Source organism: Poecilia formosa, unplaced genomic scaffold, assembly GCF_000485575.1.
Source record: "Poecilia formosa unplaced genomic scaffold, Poecilia_formosa-5.1.2 Scaffold364, whole genome shotgun sequence".
Taxonomy (NCBI): Eukaryota; Metazoa; Chordata; class Actinopteri; order Cyprinodontiformes; family Poeciliidae; genus Poecilia; species Poecilia formosa.
Genome location: NW_006800303.1, coordinates 464,829 through 486,272, shown reverse-complemented (window position 1 = coordinate 486,272; position 21,444 = coordinate 464,829). Strand labels below are relative to the sequence as shown.

Here is a 21,444-nt window from a genome sequence, read left to right as displayed (position 1 = left end):
GTATTCAATGAGAATATTTCATTCATTCAGATCTAAGATGTGTTATTTGAGTGTTCCCTTTATTTTTTTGAGCAGTGTATATATATATATATATATGATGTCTTGAGACACTTTGTAAAAATTTAAATTAAATCACACCCGCATTCCAGTCGACCTCAGTTATCAAACAGTACATTAAGCTGAGTTCATTATTCAAATTAGTTTAAGAAGTTTCTGACGAACCCCATCGAGTCGCAGCACTCAGTCCTGGCCGAGCAGCAAAAGCAGATAACCGCTTGCATTGTTGTTGACTTCCCAGCCGTCCCTCCTACTCAGCATGCATGTAGTGACAGTGGAGAGGAAAAACTCCTGTTTAACAGGAAGAAACCTCCAGCAGAACCAGAACCTGGGTCAGTATAAGCAGCCATCTACCACGACCGACTGGAGGTTTGAGAAGACAGAGCAGAGACACAAAATAAACTTTTTACTAACCTTCTGTGTTGGTAAAAAAAAATTTTGCTGGAGAGAGAGCGTAATTAGGTGATGGCAGCATTAAGTCAGGTGATGGCCTCTTCCAGGAAGGACTCACAGCCACGCAAACCACCAGACCAGATGTAGCTTCTATTGAGATGAAGAGAAAAGAAAATCTGGGAAAACATAAAATTAACATTTGAAATTGTAATAAAAAAGCAAGTTAGAGTAGTAGAAGAAATTGAGAGAAAGTGGTCAGTTTTCCCTCCAGTANCGTCCAGGACCTGATTGAGTCACAGTGCAACACTATCAACGATATGGGATTATTCTTAGGTCAGACTGGGTAGTTGACATGAAACACCAGTTCTTACTTATATTCCAGGTGCAACATCCCACATGTTAGTACTGAAGCTTAGAGGAGGTCTGGCTGACCTTACAGCTTTTACAATAAATAAGAGAGATCATCGATGTCATCTACCTGAACTACGTTAGTTAAATAATAATAATATTGGAAATTCTATAATATGTGTACTTATTTTTAAGGATTAATTTTGCGTCTGCCGAGCTGTGCCACAAAAAGATTTATTAAAAAGTTTATTGCTTTTCATTGAAACCCCATCTTTTTTTTGCAGATACGATGATTCATGTTAATGCGTCTCTTCTTTCGATTCTTTTTCAAATAAACGTGTGGAGCAGTTGGAGGTGCTGCGCTGTATGAAGTGGTAGCTGATAAATTTAGCCTTTGATTTGATTAGCTGAAGTGCTTGAGGGCCTTATAGAAATAAGAAGCTAGTAAAAGCAGCTTCAGCAGGAGGGGGAGCAGTTGATTAGAATGAGCTGATATAATAAAGTCAGAAACAGTCAATTACAAAATACAGTGTCACTCATATTTCACTGCCTTATTTACCTGCTTTATTACACTAAGAAGCAATCTGACCTTTAAGGTAATAAGGGAGAATTACAGGCGAACATCAGTCGGTGCTTATTAAATCTGCTGCCTGCACTTCTGTGCTTCAGATCTGATAATGTGAGGGCGCAACCTCACTTTAAAACACCTAACAACACACAGGAGGAAACTAATGAAACACACCGAGGTGACGTCTCAGGAGACCTGACCAAACACAGCTAAACTGACCAGGAGTCGCATCGCTGCCTGCTACTGTAGAAACTCCAGCGTTGTCTGTTCAGATGGAAACATCCAGAAACTACCAGTCAGTCAATTCTAAAAGAAAAAACTAAAGTTACCAACACACACCATGGGGATTTTTCTTTTTACTGTTTTTGCTCAAGTCTGCTCCTTGAGCATGCATACCTTGGATGAGATCATGTAAATATTTGCTCATCTGTTGATCTGTCCTGAGTTATTCTATAATGGTTTGTATTTTTCTGTGTTTTTTATTGCTTTATTTCTATGCCTTGTTTGTTCTTTGTCCTTCCATGTTCCTTTTCATTTCATCAACACTTTGCATCAATTTTCACAGAACTTTGTGTAACTTTTTATGTTGCATTTGTTGCTGCCACTTGGCCATGATTACTTTGAGAAAAAGGCTTTTAATCTCAAGTTAAATAAAAAAATGTATATAATTAAAAAAATATGTATATGCTCATAGGAAAGATATTATGTACACTATAAAATATCTTTCACCAAGTGAATGATGTTGCATAAATAAATAAACTTTTCAATAACATTCTAATTTATTTAAAATGACTGTATAATCATTTGACGCCACAAATATAATTTCTACTGAAAGGAAGTCGCTGTTTATATTTACGCTGTTTCTCTATAATTAAGACACTGTTCCCATGTGGAGCCTACTGAGACGCTGATGGGTTAAATGAGCCGTTTGGTTTTGCTCAGCTCTCCTCAGATCTCTGCCTCCAGCCCACGTCAGACTGTGACTCCAACCCGAAACATCTCCTTCTTACTGAAGGAGCTCGATGCCATGAGGGAACTTAACAACAAGGTCAGAAGACGCCCTGCTTTCATTCTAGCAGTTCTCCTGCAGACTGTGTCCATCAGCTACCATTAGATGGGACACGTCTAGCCTTTCCTTTGATCCCCAGGTCAAAGGTTGGAGCTTGTGGGGAAGATTTTGTATTTGGTCACATAACTGACTTTAGGCCTCAATTGGCTGCTAAACTGTTAGACAGAGTGAATTCCTCTGAAGCGCTCTAATTCAGAAACTTTTTATCAGCTTCAAGTGCAGATGGTTCAGAAAGAGAAGGAGCTGCTGCAGAGAGAGGTGGACGAAGAGCTGAAGGAGCAGCAGCGAGAGGCCCGACACTGGGAGAGACCCATGGGTAAGGAGGGGGAGGTCAGCTGGGTTTACACACCTGGGTCAGAACAGTCCTGGGTTTTTCATTAGAATTTAGGTTTAGCTTTTATTAGTTATAGTAGTAGTTTTAGTTTTTCTGTACTTTGGCAGCCCCAGTAGAGCCCAATACAGAGAATCACTTCACCAGTTCATATCTCTGACGTTAACATTACTGAAGAGCCCTGAACACAACAAAACCCAAGTCCTGTAACTTTTCCTTGTGTCGTCAATTCAGATGGTTGCTTTGTCTCCAGATCGTCTCATCAAGTTCTGCTGAGATGTTCATTTCACCTTGGTGTGTAAAATCTTACACAGGCAGAACACAGGCTCCCCCGAGCTGAAGGGAGGGAGCCTGACTGAAATTAGAAAATCTAAAAATTATATTCAGTTAGATTTGTTTTCTGAAATAAGAGCTGCAGTCTGAGACGGGTCCTGGTAGAAGCCCACACAGAACCCTTCAATAACCAGCAGAGTCTCCTGGCTCTCAGTCTCAGATGAGCTGTGGTCATTTCTGTGTTATTACTGCTGAAACACACACACACACGCACACACACCATGTAGCAATAAGGATTTCTGCACTGATTGGCCGGTCACCTTGAGGAATACCCAGTTCCTTTAGTTTCTACACAGTTCACCCAAACTGATCTCTTTGTCTCTTCGGTTTCTTTACATTTTCAGTAAAATGATTTTGAAAGGAAATATTTTTGCAGCTTTGTTTTTGCTAAAACCAGGATTTCTGACTGGTTCTTGTCTCATTGTTTTTTCAGAGGTGCTGGAGGAGATGTTGGCAGCTCAAAAGGACCGAGACCAGGCTCTGATGTCACGACTACTGCTGGCCAATGAGGAGAGAGATGAAGCTTTACTCCGTGCCCGCCGACTGCAGGAGGCTGCTGGGTATGAGTCCAACAGTTCTTGAAATACTGATAGCTATAATACACAGTATTTTTTCATGTAAGTGGTCATGAAGTCGTCATGAATGTTCTATTTATTTTCCCCCAGACTGCCAATGTGTAATATGTGTAAATAATATTTGTGGTGTTCTTTTACATAAATGTAGGTCAGCTGTAGAAGTGGTTTAAGACAAACTAAAGCATCATTCTTAGCACACATCAATATCATATTTAGATCGTGGTGGTCTTGTTAAGATGAATTAAAATCTAAATCTACCTGTGGTATGAATAATTCTGGGCTTACCTGTTTACACACTGCTACTGGTAGACCACATTGCTGTCTTTTCTTTTTCTTTGCCCAGCCAGAAAATATGAACTAGAACATTATGAAACTCCCTGCAGTTTAAATGAATGCTAATTGTGACCAAAGTAAATGAAATCCTCATTTAACATTGGTCCTTTGCACTCTAAATATGAATAGTGTTTTTATATAAACTTACAGTTTTAGGAAAACTCTATTGAGGTTTTACACTTGGGTCTTTCCTCACCATGGATGTGTTTCTTATTTTTAGATGGACTGAAATAGAGCTGATCTTGCCATGAACAAACTTTCTTTAATATTCCTAGTGAGTAATGTCTGTCGTCCGCTGAAGTTTGTGACATTTTTTTCTCATCATTTATCCTCTCAGCTTCATGTAACACATTTGGGTCAATAAGACACATCTCATTCATTGTCAGTTTGGTAGCATAACTTATTTTATCAGGCTGTCATAAACAGTTGTAGTAAGTTGGCAACATGCTAGCTAGTGTTAAAAAGGTAAGACAATGATGGGTAACCATGGCAGCCAGTGACAGCTTTCTGCAGTCAGGTTGCGTACTCAAAAATAATCCCTCTGTACGGACTTGATGGTTGGTAGACTTCTGTTTGGGCTGCAGAACTGATGAACCAAATGAAGCAGCTTTGGCAAATTGACACTGTAGAGTAAGAGTGAGTCATTCTGAGGAGAGCTTAGCTCCTAGTTCAGCACACTCTGTTCATTTTCGGGATCGGAAAGCCACCACGGTGTGTTTTCTAAGACCTCCATGTTTGTTTGATGTTGTTCCAGTGACCCGTCTGTAGACCAGCAGTTTCTCTGAGGAAGGCCTGTCGTTTTCATTTATTTACATGGGAAACATGTTTAGCATCTGCTGAAGAAGGATCACAAGCCGCCACCACTCTCCTCTTCCTCCCCCCTTCATTATGCACCTCCTCACTCTGGTTTGAGGGCTGTGAAATGAGCTCTTGTCTTCTTCAAGCAGCAGCCAAATAGACCAGAAAATCTAATTAGAATTAAACCCCCTCTTCCTAGTTCTTCTTCCTTTGCCTCAAACACACCCACCCTCACACCCCCAGAGTGAGAGGGTAATTGATATTGGAGGCCACAGTCCTTTTTTATGAGGACAGAATATGGAGGAGCATGTTCCATCTGTCAGGACTCGGAGTGTGTGTCAGTTTTTGTTGGTGTGTGTGTGTGTTTTCCTGTGGCAGGAGGAAGCCTTGAATACCTCAGTGAGTGTGTTGCAGTGTGCCACTTCATGTTGTTGTGTGTTAGTGTTTGGGCATTAGCATGTGTGTTTTGCTGATGGAGGAGGTGACCTCAGTGAATGTGTGTTTCATGTCCGTGTGAATAAAGCGAGGCGGTGTTTCTTTTTCTCCTAAGTTCCTGGCTGACAGTTTGTTGGACAGTCGCTCAGCCGCTGTCATTATTTTAGGATTCTTTGGCCCAAAAAACTCAGACAGCCAGAGATGTTTATAGACCATCACGCTAATGAGCATCTGCCTAGTTGTTTCATTCACCGACAGCCTAGAAGAGGTAGACCACATGGAATCACAGGACTGGGTCAGAGGTCGCTGGGGTGCACCGATGACCCCATCTGTCTACTGACCTCCAGACTTCATGTGATCTTCAGATTAGAGCACCATCAGCAGGCAAGGTGGGTGAAATTCCTTGCCTGAGGACACAATGACAAAAGGACTGGGCAGGGACTCAAACCGGCGACCCACCGATTTTGGGAAGAACTCTTACCTCTGTTCCCACCGTACCACCCATTAACCAGAGACGCATTATGGCAGATGCCTGTTCCAGTGGCACCTGCCATCGTGGAACGGCTCATGAACAGAGTCTGGATTGTCTTGAGTGTGGTGTTTTCACTGCAAGCCGGCAATCCCTTGATGACCAGAGTGAAAAGCAGAGTCATAACGTCTTTGCAAGCCCATTGAAGTAGACTTGAATTGCCTGGTGATGAAATGACATCAGACCTGGATAGCGCTTTTCAGGATGCCTTTCATAAAGTCAGTTTTTTCCATTCACCCACACATTCACTTTCTGATGATGCCACAGCTACCCTGTCATATCACGCCATCCACCCTTCTGACCAACACCAATGGTAGCCAGTGGAGCTGAACGACCAGAGGGATGACGTCCTCTGCTATGCTGGTTGAAGAACGAGGCAGATGCACCCTGGTGAGGAAAGAAAGAAATCAGACTGTAAGAAGCCCAGCGCTCTGCACAGCTGATGCACACAGCCTGCTCCACTCCTATCTGTCACACATCCCAGAAGATTTGCACTTGACTCACCCTGTGGTTACAACAAGCGACAAGATGGAGCTGGAAGATGTTACACAAAAGCTAAAAACAACAAAACATTTGTTATACACATTTTCACATGTATAAAGTGTGAGTGACACATTGTTTTACTACTAAGCCAGCAGAGTATGAAGTCAGAGGTCTGGAAATACTTTAAACTGATAGCAGTTACTTCAGGTTTGGGCTTCCTGTCCTGTTAACTGGTCAGGTCGGATTGGATCGGACTTTGACACAGTGTCTATGGGCTCGGATTGGGTTGGAACTTTTATGCCTGATCTAAGGTGGACCAACAAAAGTTACAGATTTAAATCTCTTGAAGGTATGTCTATCAACTTTAATCTGCAAGTGACTGATTTATTTTTTTTAAAGGTTATTTTTTAGGCCATTTTAACACGCTGATATGCTTTGATCTAAACCTCTTTGTTACAGTATTCCTTCTCCACGGCATGATGCTGCCACCATCATATGTTACTGTGGGGAAAGTGAGTCTGTAGGAATGTGCAGTTTTGGGTTTTCTCCCCACATACATCATTTTGCATTAAGGCCAAAACGTTCTCCCACATAACTTTAAACAAAGTTATGTTTAAAGCCTCGGAGGCTCTGCGTTTGTTTGCATACATGTCTAACATTCTGCTGCAGGTTTGTTCACACTCTGACATGACATCCTTCAAACCTCTGCGCTTAAAATCACTTTCATGTTGCAATTCATGCCTTGAAAAAGAGGTTTTTAATCTCAGTTGGTTTTTTTTTTATCCTGGTAAAATAAAGGTTAAAAATATAAAAATGTTCTTAGACCAGAGCTTGGACCTGACAAAAATCCCTCTCAGTAAAAACAAAGTTCTGTCAAATAAAGCGCCCCCATATGGACTTACAGAGTAGCAATATGGGGTTACCCTTCAACCATCTTTCAAGTTATGGAACAAGACAAGAACTTCTTTCAGATTCCTGGAAAGAGCAAACTCCTTCAGATGAAATGAAGGATTTCCAAGAAAAGCAGCCACATCACGTTAGATTCTGTCTCTGCGAAGGAGACAACTTGTAAAACTTTGTCAAAGGAACAAATGCAGACTGATGGTATTCTCTCTTGGATGTGCTCCCACTAATGGCTGCTCGCGGCGTGCCTGAGTGAAGGTGTGTGGGAGTGGTAATGAAGACGGCCGAGCGAGCGAGCGAGCCAAGCCGAGCCGGGCTGAGCCAGGCTGGATGGGGGGCTGTAAGCAGGGTGTTAGTGGAGCTTTATTGGAGTTGGCCGGTCTTTCATTATCTGCTGTTCCCTGCAGAGCGGAGCCGCCTCGACCACCTTATTACAGTTTATTACAGCAAAACAGCAGCAGACTAAATGAAAAGAACTTCCCAGGAGGAGAGACAGAAGATCAGGTAGTTACTACTAGCTGCACGTCCTCCGTCAAGACTCCTGTCAGGAGGAGGAAGAATCCGAGAACAGCAGAGAGGAGAGCGGTCCGTTCCAGGGAAGCCTCCACTGCTTCAAAATGAATTCAAAATGACAGATTTTAACACGGACTTTAGGGATCGCAGGACAAAATTATTGCACAGCTGCTGCATGGCGCTCAGGTAATCTAACAGGCGGTCGCCGTGGTCACTGGTAGGAACACAGACACCAGGAACCTTTGTAGGACCTCAGTAATTGACTACAGGGCACCAAGTTACACCTTTTATTTGTCATTCACAATATACATATTAGCATGGCTTGCATTGCTTTGGCTGGAACTTTTGAAATAAGCTGAATAGTCTGAAGAGCAAACACTGGAGGACGGTTCATGCAGAGTAACAGGAAGAGCAAACGTGTTCTGTAGGTTAAATATATAGACAAGTCAAACACCAGGGTGACGCCTCTTCTAAAAGTATTCATATCTCTTCAGTATTTCCACATTTTGTTACTTACCTGCCACTGATGTTTATGGATTTTAGAGGTGATCAAAATAGTGGTTGATAGCTAACTGCTGAGTGAAAGGGTTACTCATCCTAATACTTTGATGCAAAACTTTCTTTTTTGCTGAAATCTCAACTCAGTTAAAACAAGTTTTGTTGTTTACAAGTGGTAGTTCTGGACTTTGACTGGGCCATTCCAACAAACAAGTTTGCTTCTCTCCCAAGCCTTCCACCCCCAATGTTAGCTCTGTCTGCTTAAAGTCTGACCAGCTTCTCTGTCCCTGCAGCAATGAAGCTCCACAGCATGATGCTGCCACCTCCGTACTTTATAACTTCTCTCTTTTCCCTCTAAATGTCATAAGGTTTCGTCAGAGCACAGGGCATGATGTCTCCAGGAATGAAGCTCTTTGCAAACTTCATTCTGACTTCTTATGTTGCCTCACTGAGTGGCACAGGATTACTTTCATTGGATAGTAACTCTCTGCCACACTTCAACAGCATTTTCTTCAGGTCTTTATCTGAGACTCTATCTGCGTTTCCAACGCAGTGAGCAGTCTTCCCCATGACTACCACACTTGGTTCCTTCAGACTAGCCAGCAGAAAGTAGCGAACTGCTGGAAATACAACCTCTGCTGAGCTCATTACGAGCTACTTCTCATCGCAACGCTGGTAAAACGTTGTTAAAGGGTTAATAGAGGAGCCACGTTGTGATGACTTCATGAAGGTGGAGTTTCAGAAAGAGCAGGAGCTTCTTAAAGAGACAGAGGGCCAGTTTTAAGGCATTAAGTTATAGAATCATATTTGATATATAGCATTTTTATTACAACTAAAAGTAACATAGTTGATTATAATATAAAATGCCACTATGTGCCTATAAAATACATAATGCTGCCCGTTTACAGGGGAGTTTTTCCTCTGTACCGTTGTTATATGCATGCTTGTTATGAGGGACTGCTGTTAAATCAGCAACACAAAGCAAGTGTTTGTTTTAAGTCGTTACTCGTTCGTCCAGGAGGAGTGAGTCCTGCAGGTCAGTGACTCGATGCTCTGCTGAGTTTCCTTAGATTTTAAACTCACTTGAATGATAAACTGAGGCTAATCTGCTGCTTGATGGCATCAGTTGCAATAAATGTGTGATTGAACTGAAATTATTTTTTGTAACGTGCCTTGAGATGACATTTGTAGTGAAATGGCATCATATAAACAAACTGAATTGGAAAAAAAGTGATTAGAAGTCCCATTGTCTTTGTACCTTGGACGTCTGTGCTTAAGATAAAACTATTTTACACAGATGTTTTAGACATGGTAGATGGCGACAGACCAGCTTTAGATTCTCCACAAACAGATTATCTGCTCTTTTGTTTTCAGGTCGGATGATATCAGCCTGCAGGACGTTGACATGGTGAGCTGACTCAGCACATTTACAAACCAATGTTTGGTTTATTCTGGAACTGATGACCGGACCAGGTTCAACCTGATTGTTTCTGATTCTCAGGACATCAAAGATCTCCTTGAGCATGTCTGCGAAGCCGACTCGGTCCAGGAAGTGAGGCAATTCGGCTCAGCTCTAGTTCAGCGCGTACGGCTAGCACAACAGCGAAGGAGTGACATCACTGCTCAGGAGATGAAGGCCGTGATCGAGGAGAGAGACAAATCTGTAGACAAGGTGAGTTTACACCTAAACAGATCAAACATCAGTTTGATTTCTTTATTTTTTTTTATCCTGACAAATTTCCAGCTAAATTTTGAACTGCCTTTTCAGCAAAAACAGTTCAGAAAAACATTTTAAGATAAAACCCTATTTGCTAGGTTTCTCCTTTCATTGCTACTTTCATCAATATTTGTTGAATGTTACATTTAGAGCAGGGGTGTCCAAAGTCAGTCCTGGAGGGCCGGCATCCTGCATGCTTTAGTTCTCTCCCTGGTGGTAGTAACAACCTTTTCAGCTTGTCAATGAAAAGGTTGACAAGCATCATGTAACGATGAAAGCATCATGTAACGATGACTCATTACATGATGACCTTGTAACGAGTCATCATTTATCCAGGTGCATTAAACCAGGGAGAGAACTAAAACATGCAGGATGCCGGCCCTCTAGGACCGACTTTGGGCACCCCTGATCTAGAGTGATGGTGGTTTTTAGTTGAACCATAGATGGTCATGTCTAAGTTTAAGCAGGTTCCAGAGAGGCTGTGAGAGAGATCCAAGATGGGTAGCTAGGATGTTAGTCAATGGTGAGGTAAATGTGTTCAAAGTGTGGAATGGTATACATCAGGGATCAGCTCTGAGCCTCTTGTTGTAGTTAACAGTGCTGATAAACAGGCTAACAGACAAGGTCAGACAGAAGGGCCAGTGATGTTCACAACAGCAACACGCGAGAGAGGAAGAAGAGAGAGCAGGCAGGATGAAGAGATCGGAGACGAATGCCAGGAGAAATGCATTAAAGGAGCAGCTGCAAGGAGGAAAAGAGATGTTAGCATGTTAGCAGGAAAGGAGTGAAACCTGCTGGAGTGGATGTTTAAAGATGATGGACCTAATAATAAGAAAGAACTGAAGTTGGTAGAGCTGTTAATGTTTGTTGGGGGGTTTTTTTCTAAGGAACTAAATGCTATAGCATTAGGAATAAATACTGTGTCCTGAGGGACAGATCAGGACGTTCTGGGATTAATAAAAGGAAAAGGTTTCAGAGGGATGTGAGACAGAGAAGGATGCCAGCGATGGAGGCTGATAATCTGCTGTGGCGCCCCCTAAAGGAGCCGCCCAGAGAGGCAGAAGGTTATAAATTTGATTAGTTCAAGCTGTCAAATCTCTGAAAATATTCAACAATCTTTACAAAAATGATCAATTTCCACCACTTACAGCTTTAAATTAAGCTAATAAAAAATTATAAATCTCAATAAAGAGGGTTTAATCCTCTATCACATCTTATTCAGTCCATGTTTACACAGCAAGATAATGACGGAATGGATTTTTTTTTTTTTGGCTTAAAATTTTGAGGCAGCCCTCTGACACATTTGTCCAGATTGAAACAGTAACCTGACCTTTGGAGTGCAGAGAAGAGCTCACATAAAATAACAGCAAAAACAGCAGGTTCTAGAGAGGCTAACAGGGTTCAGTTAGCAAAGCAAAGACCTGGAGGTTTTTCACATCCATAAATATTTTTAATAAAAATTTGTTGCTGCAGCAGGTTGATCTGCTGGCCCCATTGGCCTCCATGTGTCATGTGTCTCTGCTTCAACACATTAGTCCCATGAGTGCATACCAATAGCGATGCATCAATAAGCTATTTTTCCTCCTCTTTTTTTTTGTCAATTTCCAATTTGTGGAACTTTAACTTAAAATGATTTTAACTACAGGTTTTCCTACAAAGTAATTTTTTTACAGCAGTCTGCTTAGTACACTATTGATGTCATAATTTGGTTATTTTTAGAAACATTTGATAATATTGTTACCACTAATAAAGTAAGGAGAGCAAATCTGTCCTGTATTGCATGACTTGTGTCTCCTCTGGATATTAGCCAGACACACTGTGAGTGTGTAGCATAGTTAGCTCAAACAGAATGAAGTAGAAAAACGTCTTCCATCAGTGACAGAACACCTGGATGTAGGAGGCGTGACGTCATGTAGAACCATTTAGTCTGATCTTTTCTCTCCTCATAATCTGTGCTTCTATGGTCTAATGCTGCAGACCGTTAGTATTAGACCTTTACCATTGTCTAGTAAGGGAGTAGAGTGTCATAATGGGATCCTTCTGTGTCTCACGATCAAAACCATTTTTACATGCAATTATATCACTTATTTTTCCAGAGGTTATACTTTGATATGTGAACATCTATTAAGAAAACACAAAATATTTAATGAGGTTGCCATTTGTACACACACTCATGCATTAATGGAATATAAGAAATAATATATCCTGATTTCTTCAAAACTCAGTCACTTAAAGATGGATCTAATAATCAATCTAAATGCTAAACTTTATTATTGATCCTTTATTTGCCAGCAGAGACATGTCCCACATTTTCTTGTATGTGGTTTCCTATTTATTTCTAAGTTTCTAGCTACAATTTTCATTCTTACTTTAAAGTAGAAAATCCACATTTTCTCTCTCCCCCAACCCCCATCTCTCCTCTGGAGGCTGATTATGATCAAAGTTCAATTCACAGAGTTTATTACCAAAACCTGCAGAGTGTTGGATTTATTACCCACAATTTATATACTGCTCTCTGTGGGGGTGGGGTTGAAATCAGTAGAAATGAAAAGAGATGAGTCTGGCTGTTGGTGGGATATGAGCGAAATAGAGTTGGCCAGTTGAACATGGAGATTGGTTGTGCTCCCAGCATGCTCTGCGGCAGGTGGTGGGCTCAGAAGCCCCGCCTCTGATATTTTTCCAGATGAAAAAAAAAAAAGAATCAGATCAGGAGCCTTCATCTGTTTCCTTGCTGTGACTGACAGAGTGCGGTAGCTATGGTTACCTAAACTGCTCCAGCATCGCCAAACAGCGGTGGTAACCAAAGCAACTGGCTTCAAAAGAGAATGGGAGGGACTGAAAAGAGAAATGAGAAAGTTCTTCCTGGAAAACATAAAAGCTGAAACTCGTTTCCATAGAGGAGCACCACTGTACCTGCAGCTACACATCAGTGGAGTTCAGATATGTTTAAAATAAATAGATGACTCTTTAACATCCATGACATTATTGTGTATTGTCCAAACACATAGTGGNTTGGATCCAGGTGTGTTGGGCCAAGGAGACATCGAAGAGTTGCAGGACACCGGCCCTCGAGGACCAGGATTGCCCACCCCTGCTCTATAGGCTGGTTTAAGCCAGCCTATAGATAGACTGGCTTAAACCTAAGCCAGTCTATCTATAGGCTTTGTCGAAAAGGAAAGCTTTAAGCCTCGTCCAGGACCTGATTGAGTCACAGTGCAACACTATCAACGATATGGGATTATTCTTAGGTCAGACTGGGTAGTTGACATGAAACACCAGTTCTTACTTATATTCCAGGTGCAACATCCCACATGTTAGTACTGAAGCTTAGAGGAGGTCTGGCTGACCTTACAGCTTTTACAATAAATAAGAGAGATCATCGATGTCATCTACCTGAACTACGTTAGTTAAATAATAATAATATTGGAAATTCTATAATATGTGTACTTATTTTTAAGGATTAATTTTGCGTCTGCCGAGCTGTGCCACAAAAAGATTTATTAAAAAGTTTATTGCTTTTCATTGAAACCCCATCTTTTTTTTGCAGATACGATGATTCATGTTAATGCGTCTCTTCTTTCGATTCTTTTTCAAATAAACGTGTGGAGCAGTTGGAGGTGCTGCGCTGTATGAAGTGGTAGCTGATAAATTTAGCCTTTGATTTGATTAGCTGAAGTGCTTGAGGGCCTTATAGAAATAAGAAGCTAGTAAAAGCAGCTTCAGCAGGAGGGGGAGCAGTTGATTAGAATGAGCTGATATAATAAAGTCAGAAACAGTCAATTACAAAATACAGTGTCACTCATATTTCACTGCCTTATTTACCTGCTTTATTACACTAAGAAGCAATCTGACCTTTAAGGTAATAAGGGAGAATTACAGGCGAACATCAGTCGGTGCTTATTAAATCTGCTGCCTGCACTTCTGTGCTTCAGATCTGATAATGTGAGGGCGCAACCTCACTTTAAAACACCTAACAACACACAGGAGGAAACTAATGAAACACACCGAGGTGACGTCTCAGGAGACCTGACCAAACACAGCTAAACTGACCAGGAGTCGCATCGCTGCCTGCTACTGTAGAAACTCCAGCGTTGTCTGTTCAGATGGAAACATCCAGAAACTACCAGTCAGTCAATTCTAAAAGAAAAAACTAAAGTTACCAACACACACCATGGGGATTTTTCTTTTTACTGTTTTTGCTCAAGTCTGCTCCTTGAGCATGCATACCTTGGATGAGATCATGTAAATATTTGCTCATCTGTTGATCTGTCCTGAGTTATTCTATAATGGTTTGTATTTTTCTGTGTTTTTTATTGCTTTATTTCTATGCCTTGTTTGTTCTTTGTCCTTCCATGTTCCTTTTCATTTCATCAACACTTTGCATCAATTTTCACAGAACTTTGTGTAACTTTTTATGTTGCATTTGTTGCTGCCACTTGGCCATGATTACTTTGAGAAAAAGGCTTTTAATCTCAAGTTAAATAAAAAAATGTATATAATTAAAAAAATATGTATATGCTCATAGGAAAGATATTATGTACACTATAAAATATCTTTCACCAAGTGAATGATGTTGCATAAATAAATAAACTTTTCAATAACATTCTAATTTATTTAAAATGACTGTATAATCATTTGACGCCACAAATATAATTTCTACTGAAAGGAAGTCGCTGTTTATATTTACGCTGTTTCTCTATAATTAAGACACTGTTCCCATGTGGAGCCTACTGAGACGCTGATGGGTTAAATGAGCCGTTTGGTTTTGCTCAGCTCTCCTCAGATCTCTGCCTCCAGCCCACGTCAGACTGTGACTCCAACCCGAAACATCTCCTTCTTACTGAAGGAGCTCGATGCCATGAGGGAACTTAACAACAAGGTCAGAAGACGCCCTGCTTTCATTCTAGCAGTTCTCCTGCAGACTGTGTCCATCAGCTACCATTAGATGGGACACGTCTAGCCTTTCCTTTGATCCCCAGGTCAAAGGTTGGAGCTTGTGGGGAAGATTTTGTATTTGGTCACATAACTGACTTTAGGCCTCAATTGGCTGCTAAACTGTTAGACAGAGTGAATTCCTCTGAAGCGCTCTAATTCAGAAACTTTTTATCAGCTTCAAGTGCAGATGGTTCAGAAAGAGAAGGAGCTGCTGCAGAGAGAGGTGGACGAAGAGCTGAAGGAGCAGCAGCGAGAGGCCCGACACTGGGAGAGACCCATGGGTAAGGAGGGGGAGGTCAGCTGGGTTTACACACCTGGGTCAGAACAGTCCTGGGTTTTTCATTAGAATTTAGGTTTAGCTTTTATTAGTTATAGTAGTAGTTTTAGTTTTTCTGTACTTTGGCAGCCCCAGTAGAGCCCAATACAGAGAATCACTTCACCAGTTCATATCTCTGACGTTAACATTACTGAAGAGCCCTGAACACAACAAAACCCAAGTCCTGTAACTTTTCCTTGTGTCGTCAATTCAGATGGTTGCTTTGTCTCCAGATCGTCTCATCAAGTTCTGCTGAGATGTTCATTTCACCTTGGTGTGTAAAATCTTACACAGGCAGAACACAGGCTCCCCCGAGCTGAAGGGAGGGAGCCTGACTGAAATTAGAAAATCTAAAAATTATATTCAGTTAGATTTGTTTTCTGAAATAAGAGCTGCAGTCTGAGACGGGTCCTGGTAGAAGCCCACACAGAACCCTTCAATAACCAGCAGAGTCTCCTGGCTCTCAGTCTCAGATGAGCTGTGGTCATTTCTGTGTTATTACTGCTGAAACACACACACACACGCACACACACCATGTAGCAATAAGGATTTCTGCACTGATTGGCCGGTCACCTTGAGGAATACCCAGTTCCTTTAGTTTCTACACAGTTCACCCAAACTGATCTCTTTGTCTCTTCGGTTTCTTTACATTTTCAGTAAAATGATTTTGAAAGGAAATATTTTTGCAGCTTTGTTTTTGCTAAAACCAGGATTTCTGACTGGTTCTTGTCTCATTGTTTTTTCAGAGGTGCTGGAGGAGATGTTGGCAGCTCAAAAGGACCGAGACCAGGCTCTGATGTCACGACTACTGCTGGCCAATGAGGAGAGAGATGAAGCTTTACTCCGTGCCCGCCGACTGCAGGAGGCTGCTGGGTATGAGTCCAACAGTTCTTGAAATACTGATAGCTATAATACACAGTATTTTTTCATGTAAGTGGTCATGAAGTCGTCATGAATGTTCTATTTATTTTCCCCCAGACTGCCAATGTGTAATATGTGTAAATAATATTTGTGGTGTTCTTTTACATAAATGTAGGTCAGCTGTAGAAGTGGTTTAAGACAAACTAAAGCATCATTCTTAGCACACATCAATATCATATTTAGATCGTGGTGGTCTTGTTAAGATGAATTAAAATCTAAATCTACCTGTGGTATGAATAATTCTGGGCTTACCTGTTTACACACTGCTACTGGTAGACCACATTGCTGTCTTTTCTTTTTCTTTGCCCAGCCAGAAAATATGAACTAGAACATTATGAAACTCCCTGCAGTTTAAATGAATGCTAATTGTGACCAAAGTAAATGAAATCCTCATTTAACATTGGTCCTTTGCACTCTAAATATGAATAGTGTTTTTATATAAACTTACAGTTTTAGGAAAACTCTATTGAGGTTTTACACTTGGGTCTTTCCTCACCATGGATGTGTTTCTTATTTTTAGATGGACTGAAATAGAGCTGATCTTGCCATGAACAAACTTTCTTTAATATTCCTAGTGAGTAATGTCTGTCGTCCGCTGAAGTTTGTGACATTTTTTTCTCATCATTTATCCTCTCAGCTTCATGTAACACATTTGGGTCAATAAGACACATCTCATTCATTGTCAGTTTGGTAGCATAACTTATTTTATCAGGCTGTCATAAACAGTTGTAGTAAGTTGGCAACATGCTAGCTAGTGTTAAAAAGGTAAGACAATGATGGGTAACCATGGCAGCCAGTGACAGCTTTCTGCAGTCAGGTTGCGTACTCAAAAATAATCCCTCTGTACGGACTTGATGGTTGGTAGACTTCTGTTTGGGCTGCAGAACTGATGAACCAAATGAAGCAGCTTTGGCAAATTGACACTGTAGAGTAAGAGTGAGTCATTCTGAGGAGAGCTTAGCTCCTAGTTCAGCACACTCTGTTCATTTTCGGGATCGGAAAGCCACCACGGTGTGTTTTCTAAGACCTCCATGTTTGTTTGATGTTGTTCCAGTGACCCGTCTGTAGACCAGCAGTTTCTCTGAGGAAGGCCTGTCGTTTTCATTTATTTACATGGGAAACATGTTTAGCATCTGCTGAAGAAGGATCACAAGCCGCCACCACTCTCCTCTTCCTCCCCCCTTCATTATGCACCTCCTCACTCTGGTTTGAGGGCTGTGAAATGAGCTCTTGTCTTCTTCAAGCAGCAGCCAAATAGACCAGAAAATCTAATTAGAATTAAACCCCCTCTTCCTAGTTCTTCTTCCTTTGCCTCAAACACACCCACCCTCACACCCCCAGAGTGAGAGGGTAATTGATATTGGAGGCCACAGTCCTTTTTTATGAGGACAGAATATGGAGGAGCATGTTCCATCTGTCAGGACTCGGAGTGTGTGTCAGTTTTTGTTGGTGTGTGTGTGTGTTTTCCTGTGGCAGGAGGAAGCCTTGAATACCTCAGTGAGTGTGTTGCAGTGTGCCACTTCATGTTGTTGTGTGTTAGTGTTTGGGCATTAGCATGTGTGTTTTGCTGATGGAGGAGGTGACCTCAGTGAATGTGTGTTTCATGTCCGTGTGAATAAAGCGAGGCGGTGTTTCTTTTTCTCCTAAGTTCCTGGCTGACAGTTTGTTGGACAGTCGCTCAGCCGCTGTCATTATTTTAGGATTCTTTGGCCCAAAAAACTCAGACAGCCAGAGATGTTTATAGACCATCACGCTAATGAGCATCTGCCTAGTTGTTTCATTCACCGACAGCCTAGAAGAGGTAGACCACATGGAATCACAGGACTGGGTCAGAGGTCGCTGGGGTGCACCGATGACCCCATCTGTCTACTGACCTCCAGACTTCATGTGATCTTCAGATTAGAGCACCATCAGCAGGCAAGGTGGGTGAAATTCCTTGCCTGAGGACACAATGACAAAAGGACTGGGCAGGGACTCAAACCGGCGACCCACCGATTTTGGGAAGAACTCTTACCTCTGTTCCCACCGTACCACCCATTAACCAGAGACGCATTATGGCAGATGCCTGTTCCAGTGGCACCTGCCATCGTGGAACGGCTCATGAACAGAGTCTGGATTGTCTTGAGTGTGGTGTTTTCACTGCAAGCCGGCAATCCCTTGATGACCAGAGTGAAAAGCAGAGTCATAACGTCTTTGCAAGCCCATTGAAGTAGACTTGAATTGCCTGGTGATGAAATGACATCAGACCTGGATAGCGCTTTTCAGGATGCCTTTCATAAAGTCAGTTTTTTCCATTCACCCACACATTCACTTTCTGATGATGCCACAGCTACCCTGTCATATCACGCCATCCACCCTTCTGACCAACACCAATGGTAGCCAGTGGAGCTGAACGACCAGAGGGATGACGTCCTCTGCTATGCTGGTTGAAGAACGAGGCAGATGCACCCTGGTGAGGAAAGAAAGAAATCAGACTGTAAGAAGCCCAGCGCTCTGCACAGCTGATGCACACAGCCTGCTCCACTCCTATCTGTCACACATCCCAGAAGATTTGCACTTGACTCACCCTGTGGTTACAACAAGCGACAAGATGGAGCTGGAAGATGTTACACAAAAGCTAAAAACAACAAAACATTTGTTATACACATTTTCACATGTATAAAGTGTGAGTGACACATTGTTTTACTACTAAGCCAGCAGAGTATGAAGTCAGAGGTCTGGAAATACTTTAAACTGATAGCAGTTACTTCAGGTTTGGGCTTCCTGTCCTGTTAACTGGTCAGGTCGGATTGGATCGGACTTTGACACAGTGTCTATGGGCTCGGATTGGGTTGGAACTTTTATGCCTGATCTAAGGTGGACCAACAAAAGTTACAGATTTAAATCTCTTGAAGGTATGTCTATCAACTTTAATCTGCAAGTGACTGATTTATTTTTTTTAAAGGTTATTTTTTAGGCCATTTTAACACGCTGATATGCTTTGATCTAAACCTCTTTGTTACAGTATTCCTTCTCCACGGCATGATGCTGCCACCATCATATGTTACTGTGGGGAAAGTGAGTCTGTAGGAATGTGCAGTTTTGGGTTTTCTCCCCACATACATCATTTTGCATTAAGGCCAAAACGTTCTCCCACATAACTTTAAACAAAGTTATGTTTAAAGCCTCGGAGGCTCTGCGTTTGTTTGCATACATGTCTAACATTCTGCTGCAGGTTTGTTCACACTCTGACATGACATCCTTCAAACCTCTGCGCTTAAAATCACTTTCATGTTGCAATTCATGCCTTGAAAAAGAGGTTTTTAATCTCAGTTGGGTTTTTTTTATCCTGGTAAAATAAAGGTTAAAAATATAAAAATGTTCTTAGACCAGAGCTTGGACCTGACAAAAATCCCTCTCAGTAAAAACAAAGTTCTGTCAAATAAAGCGCCCCCATATGGACTTACAGAGTAGCAATATGGGGTTACCCTTCAACCATCTTTCAAGTTATGGAACAAGACAAGAACTTCTTTCAGATTCCTGGAAAGAGCAAACTCCTTCAGATGAAATGAAGGATTTCCAAGAAAAGCAGCCACATCACGTTAGATTCTGTCTCTGCGAAGGAGACAACTTGTAAAACTTTGTCAAAGGAACAAATGCAGACTGATGGTATTCTCTCTTGGATGTGCTCCCACTAATGGCTGCTCGCGGCGTGCCTGAGTGAAGGTGTGTGGGAGTGGTAATGAAGACGGCCGAGCGAGCGAGCGAGCCAAGCCGAGCCGGGCTGAGCCAGGCTGGATGGGGGGCTGTAAGCAGGGTGTTAGTGGAGCTTTATTGGAGTTGGCCGGTCTTTCATTATCTGCTGTTCCCTGCAGAGCGGAGCCGCCTCGACCACCTTATTACAGTTTATTACAGCAAAACAGCAGCAGACTAAATGAAAAGAACTTCCCAGGAGGAGAGACAGAAGATCAGGTAGTTACTACTAGCTGCACGTCCTCCGTCAAGACTCCTGTCAGGAGGAGGAAGAATCCGAGAACAGCAGAGAGGAGAGCGGTCCGTTCCAGGGAAGCCTCCACTGCTTCAAAATGAATTCAAAATGACAGATTTTAACACGGACTTTAGGGATCGCAGGACAAAATTATTGCACAGCTGCTGCATGGCGCTCAGGTAATCTAACAGGCGGTCGCCGTGGTCACTGGTAGGAACACAGACACCAGGAACCTTTGTAGGACCTCAGTAATTGACTACAGGGCACCAAGTTACACCTTTTATTTGTCATTCACAATATACATATTAGCATGGCTTGCATTGCTTTGGCTGGAACTTTTGAAATAAGCTGAATAGTCTGAAGAGCAAACACTGGAGGACGGTTCATGCAGAGTAACAGGAAGAGCAAACGTGTTCTGTAGGTTAAATATATAGACAAGTCAAACACCAGGGTGACGCCTCTTCTAAAAGTATTCATATCTCTTCAGTATTTCCACATTTTGTTACTTACCTGCCACTGATGTTTATGGATTTTAGAGGTGATCAAAATAGTGGTTGATAGCTAACTGCTGAGTGAAAGGGTTACTCATCCTAATACTTTGATGCAAAACTTTCTTTTTTGCTGAAATCTCAACTCGGTTAAAACAAGTTTTGTTGTTTACAAGTGGTAGTTCTGGACTTTGACTGGGCCATTTCAACAAACAAGTTTGCTTCTCTCCCAAGCCGTCCACCCCCAATGTTAGCTCTATCTGCTTAAAGTCTGACCAGCTTCTCTGTCTCTGCAGCAATGAAGCTCCACAGCATGATGCTGCCACCTCCGTACTTTATAACTTCTCTCTTTTCCCTCTAAATGTCATAAGGTTTCGTCAGAGCACAGGGCATGATGTCTCCAGGAATGAAGCTCTTTGCAAACTTCATTCTGACTTCTTATGTTGCCTCACTGAGTGGCACAGGATTACTTTCATTGGATAGTAACTCTCTGCCACACTTCAACAGCATTTTCTTCAGGTCTTTATCTGAGACTCTATCTGCGTTTCCAACGCAGTGAGCAGTCTTCCCCATGACTACCACACTTGGTTCCTTCAGACTAGCCAGCAGAAAGTAGCGAACTGCTGGAAATACAACCTCTGCTGAGCTCATTACGAGCTACTTCTCATCGCAACGCTGGTAAAACGTTGTTAAAGGGTTAATAGAGGAGCCACGTTGTGATGACTTCATGAAGGTGGAGTTTCAGAAAGAGCAGGAGCTTCTTAAAGAGACAGAGGGCCAGTTTTAAGGCATTAAGTTATAGAATCATATTTGATATATAGCATTTTTATTACAACTAAAAGTAACATAGTTGATTATAATATAAAATGCCACTATGTGCCTATAAAATACATAATGCTGCCCGTTTACAGGGGAGTTTTTCCTCTGTACCGTT

At 41.9% G+C, this 21,444-nt stretch overlaps 2 protein-coding genes across 2 annotated transcripts in view; both read left to right on the top strand.

The window, feature by feature from the left end:
- The window catches only part of LOC107833330 (uncharacterized), a 26,469-nt gene extending 16,663 nt beyond the window's left edge, over positions 1-9,806 (top strand). The window contains exons 6-11 of the mRNA XM_016662230.1: positions 2,309-2,414; positions 2,646-2,751; positions 3,533-3,659; positions 6,712-6,764; positions 9,541-9,574; positions 9,668-9,806. Of these exons, the coding sequence (XP_016517716.1) occupies positions 2,309-2,414; positions 2,646-2,751; positions 3,533-3,659; positions 6,712-6,764; positions 9,541-9,574; positions 9,668-9,722 (481 nt within the window). The 3' untranslated portion in view covers positions 9,723-9,806. The remainder of the gene's footprint in view (positions 1-2,308; positions 2,415-2,645; positions 2,752-3,532; positions 3,660-6,711; positions 6,765-9,540; positions 9,575-9,667) is intronic.
- Positions 9,807-14,633: 4,827 nt separating this feature from the next.
- mipol1 (mirror-image polydactyly 1) overlaps positions 14,634-21,444 on the top strand; it is a 30,146-nt gene continuing 23,335 nt past the window's right edge. Inside the window, exons 1-3 of the mRNA XM_016662231.1 lie at positions 14,634-14,762; positions 14,994-15,099; positions 15,881-16,007. Of these exons, the coding sequence (XP_016517717.1) occupies positions 14,634-14,762; positions 14,994-15,099; positions 15,881-16,007 (362 nt within the window). The remainder of the gene's footprint in view (positions 14,763-14,993; positions 15,100-15,880; positions 16,008-21,444) is intronic.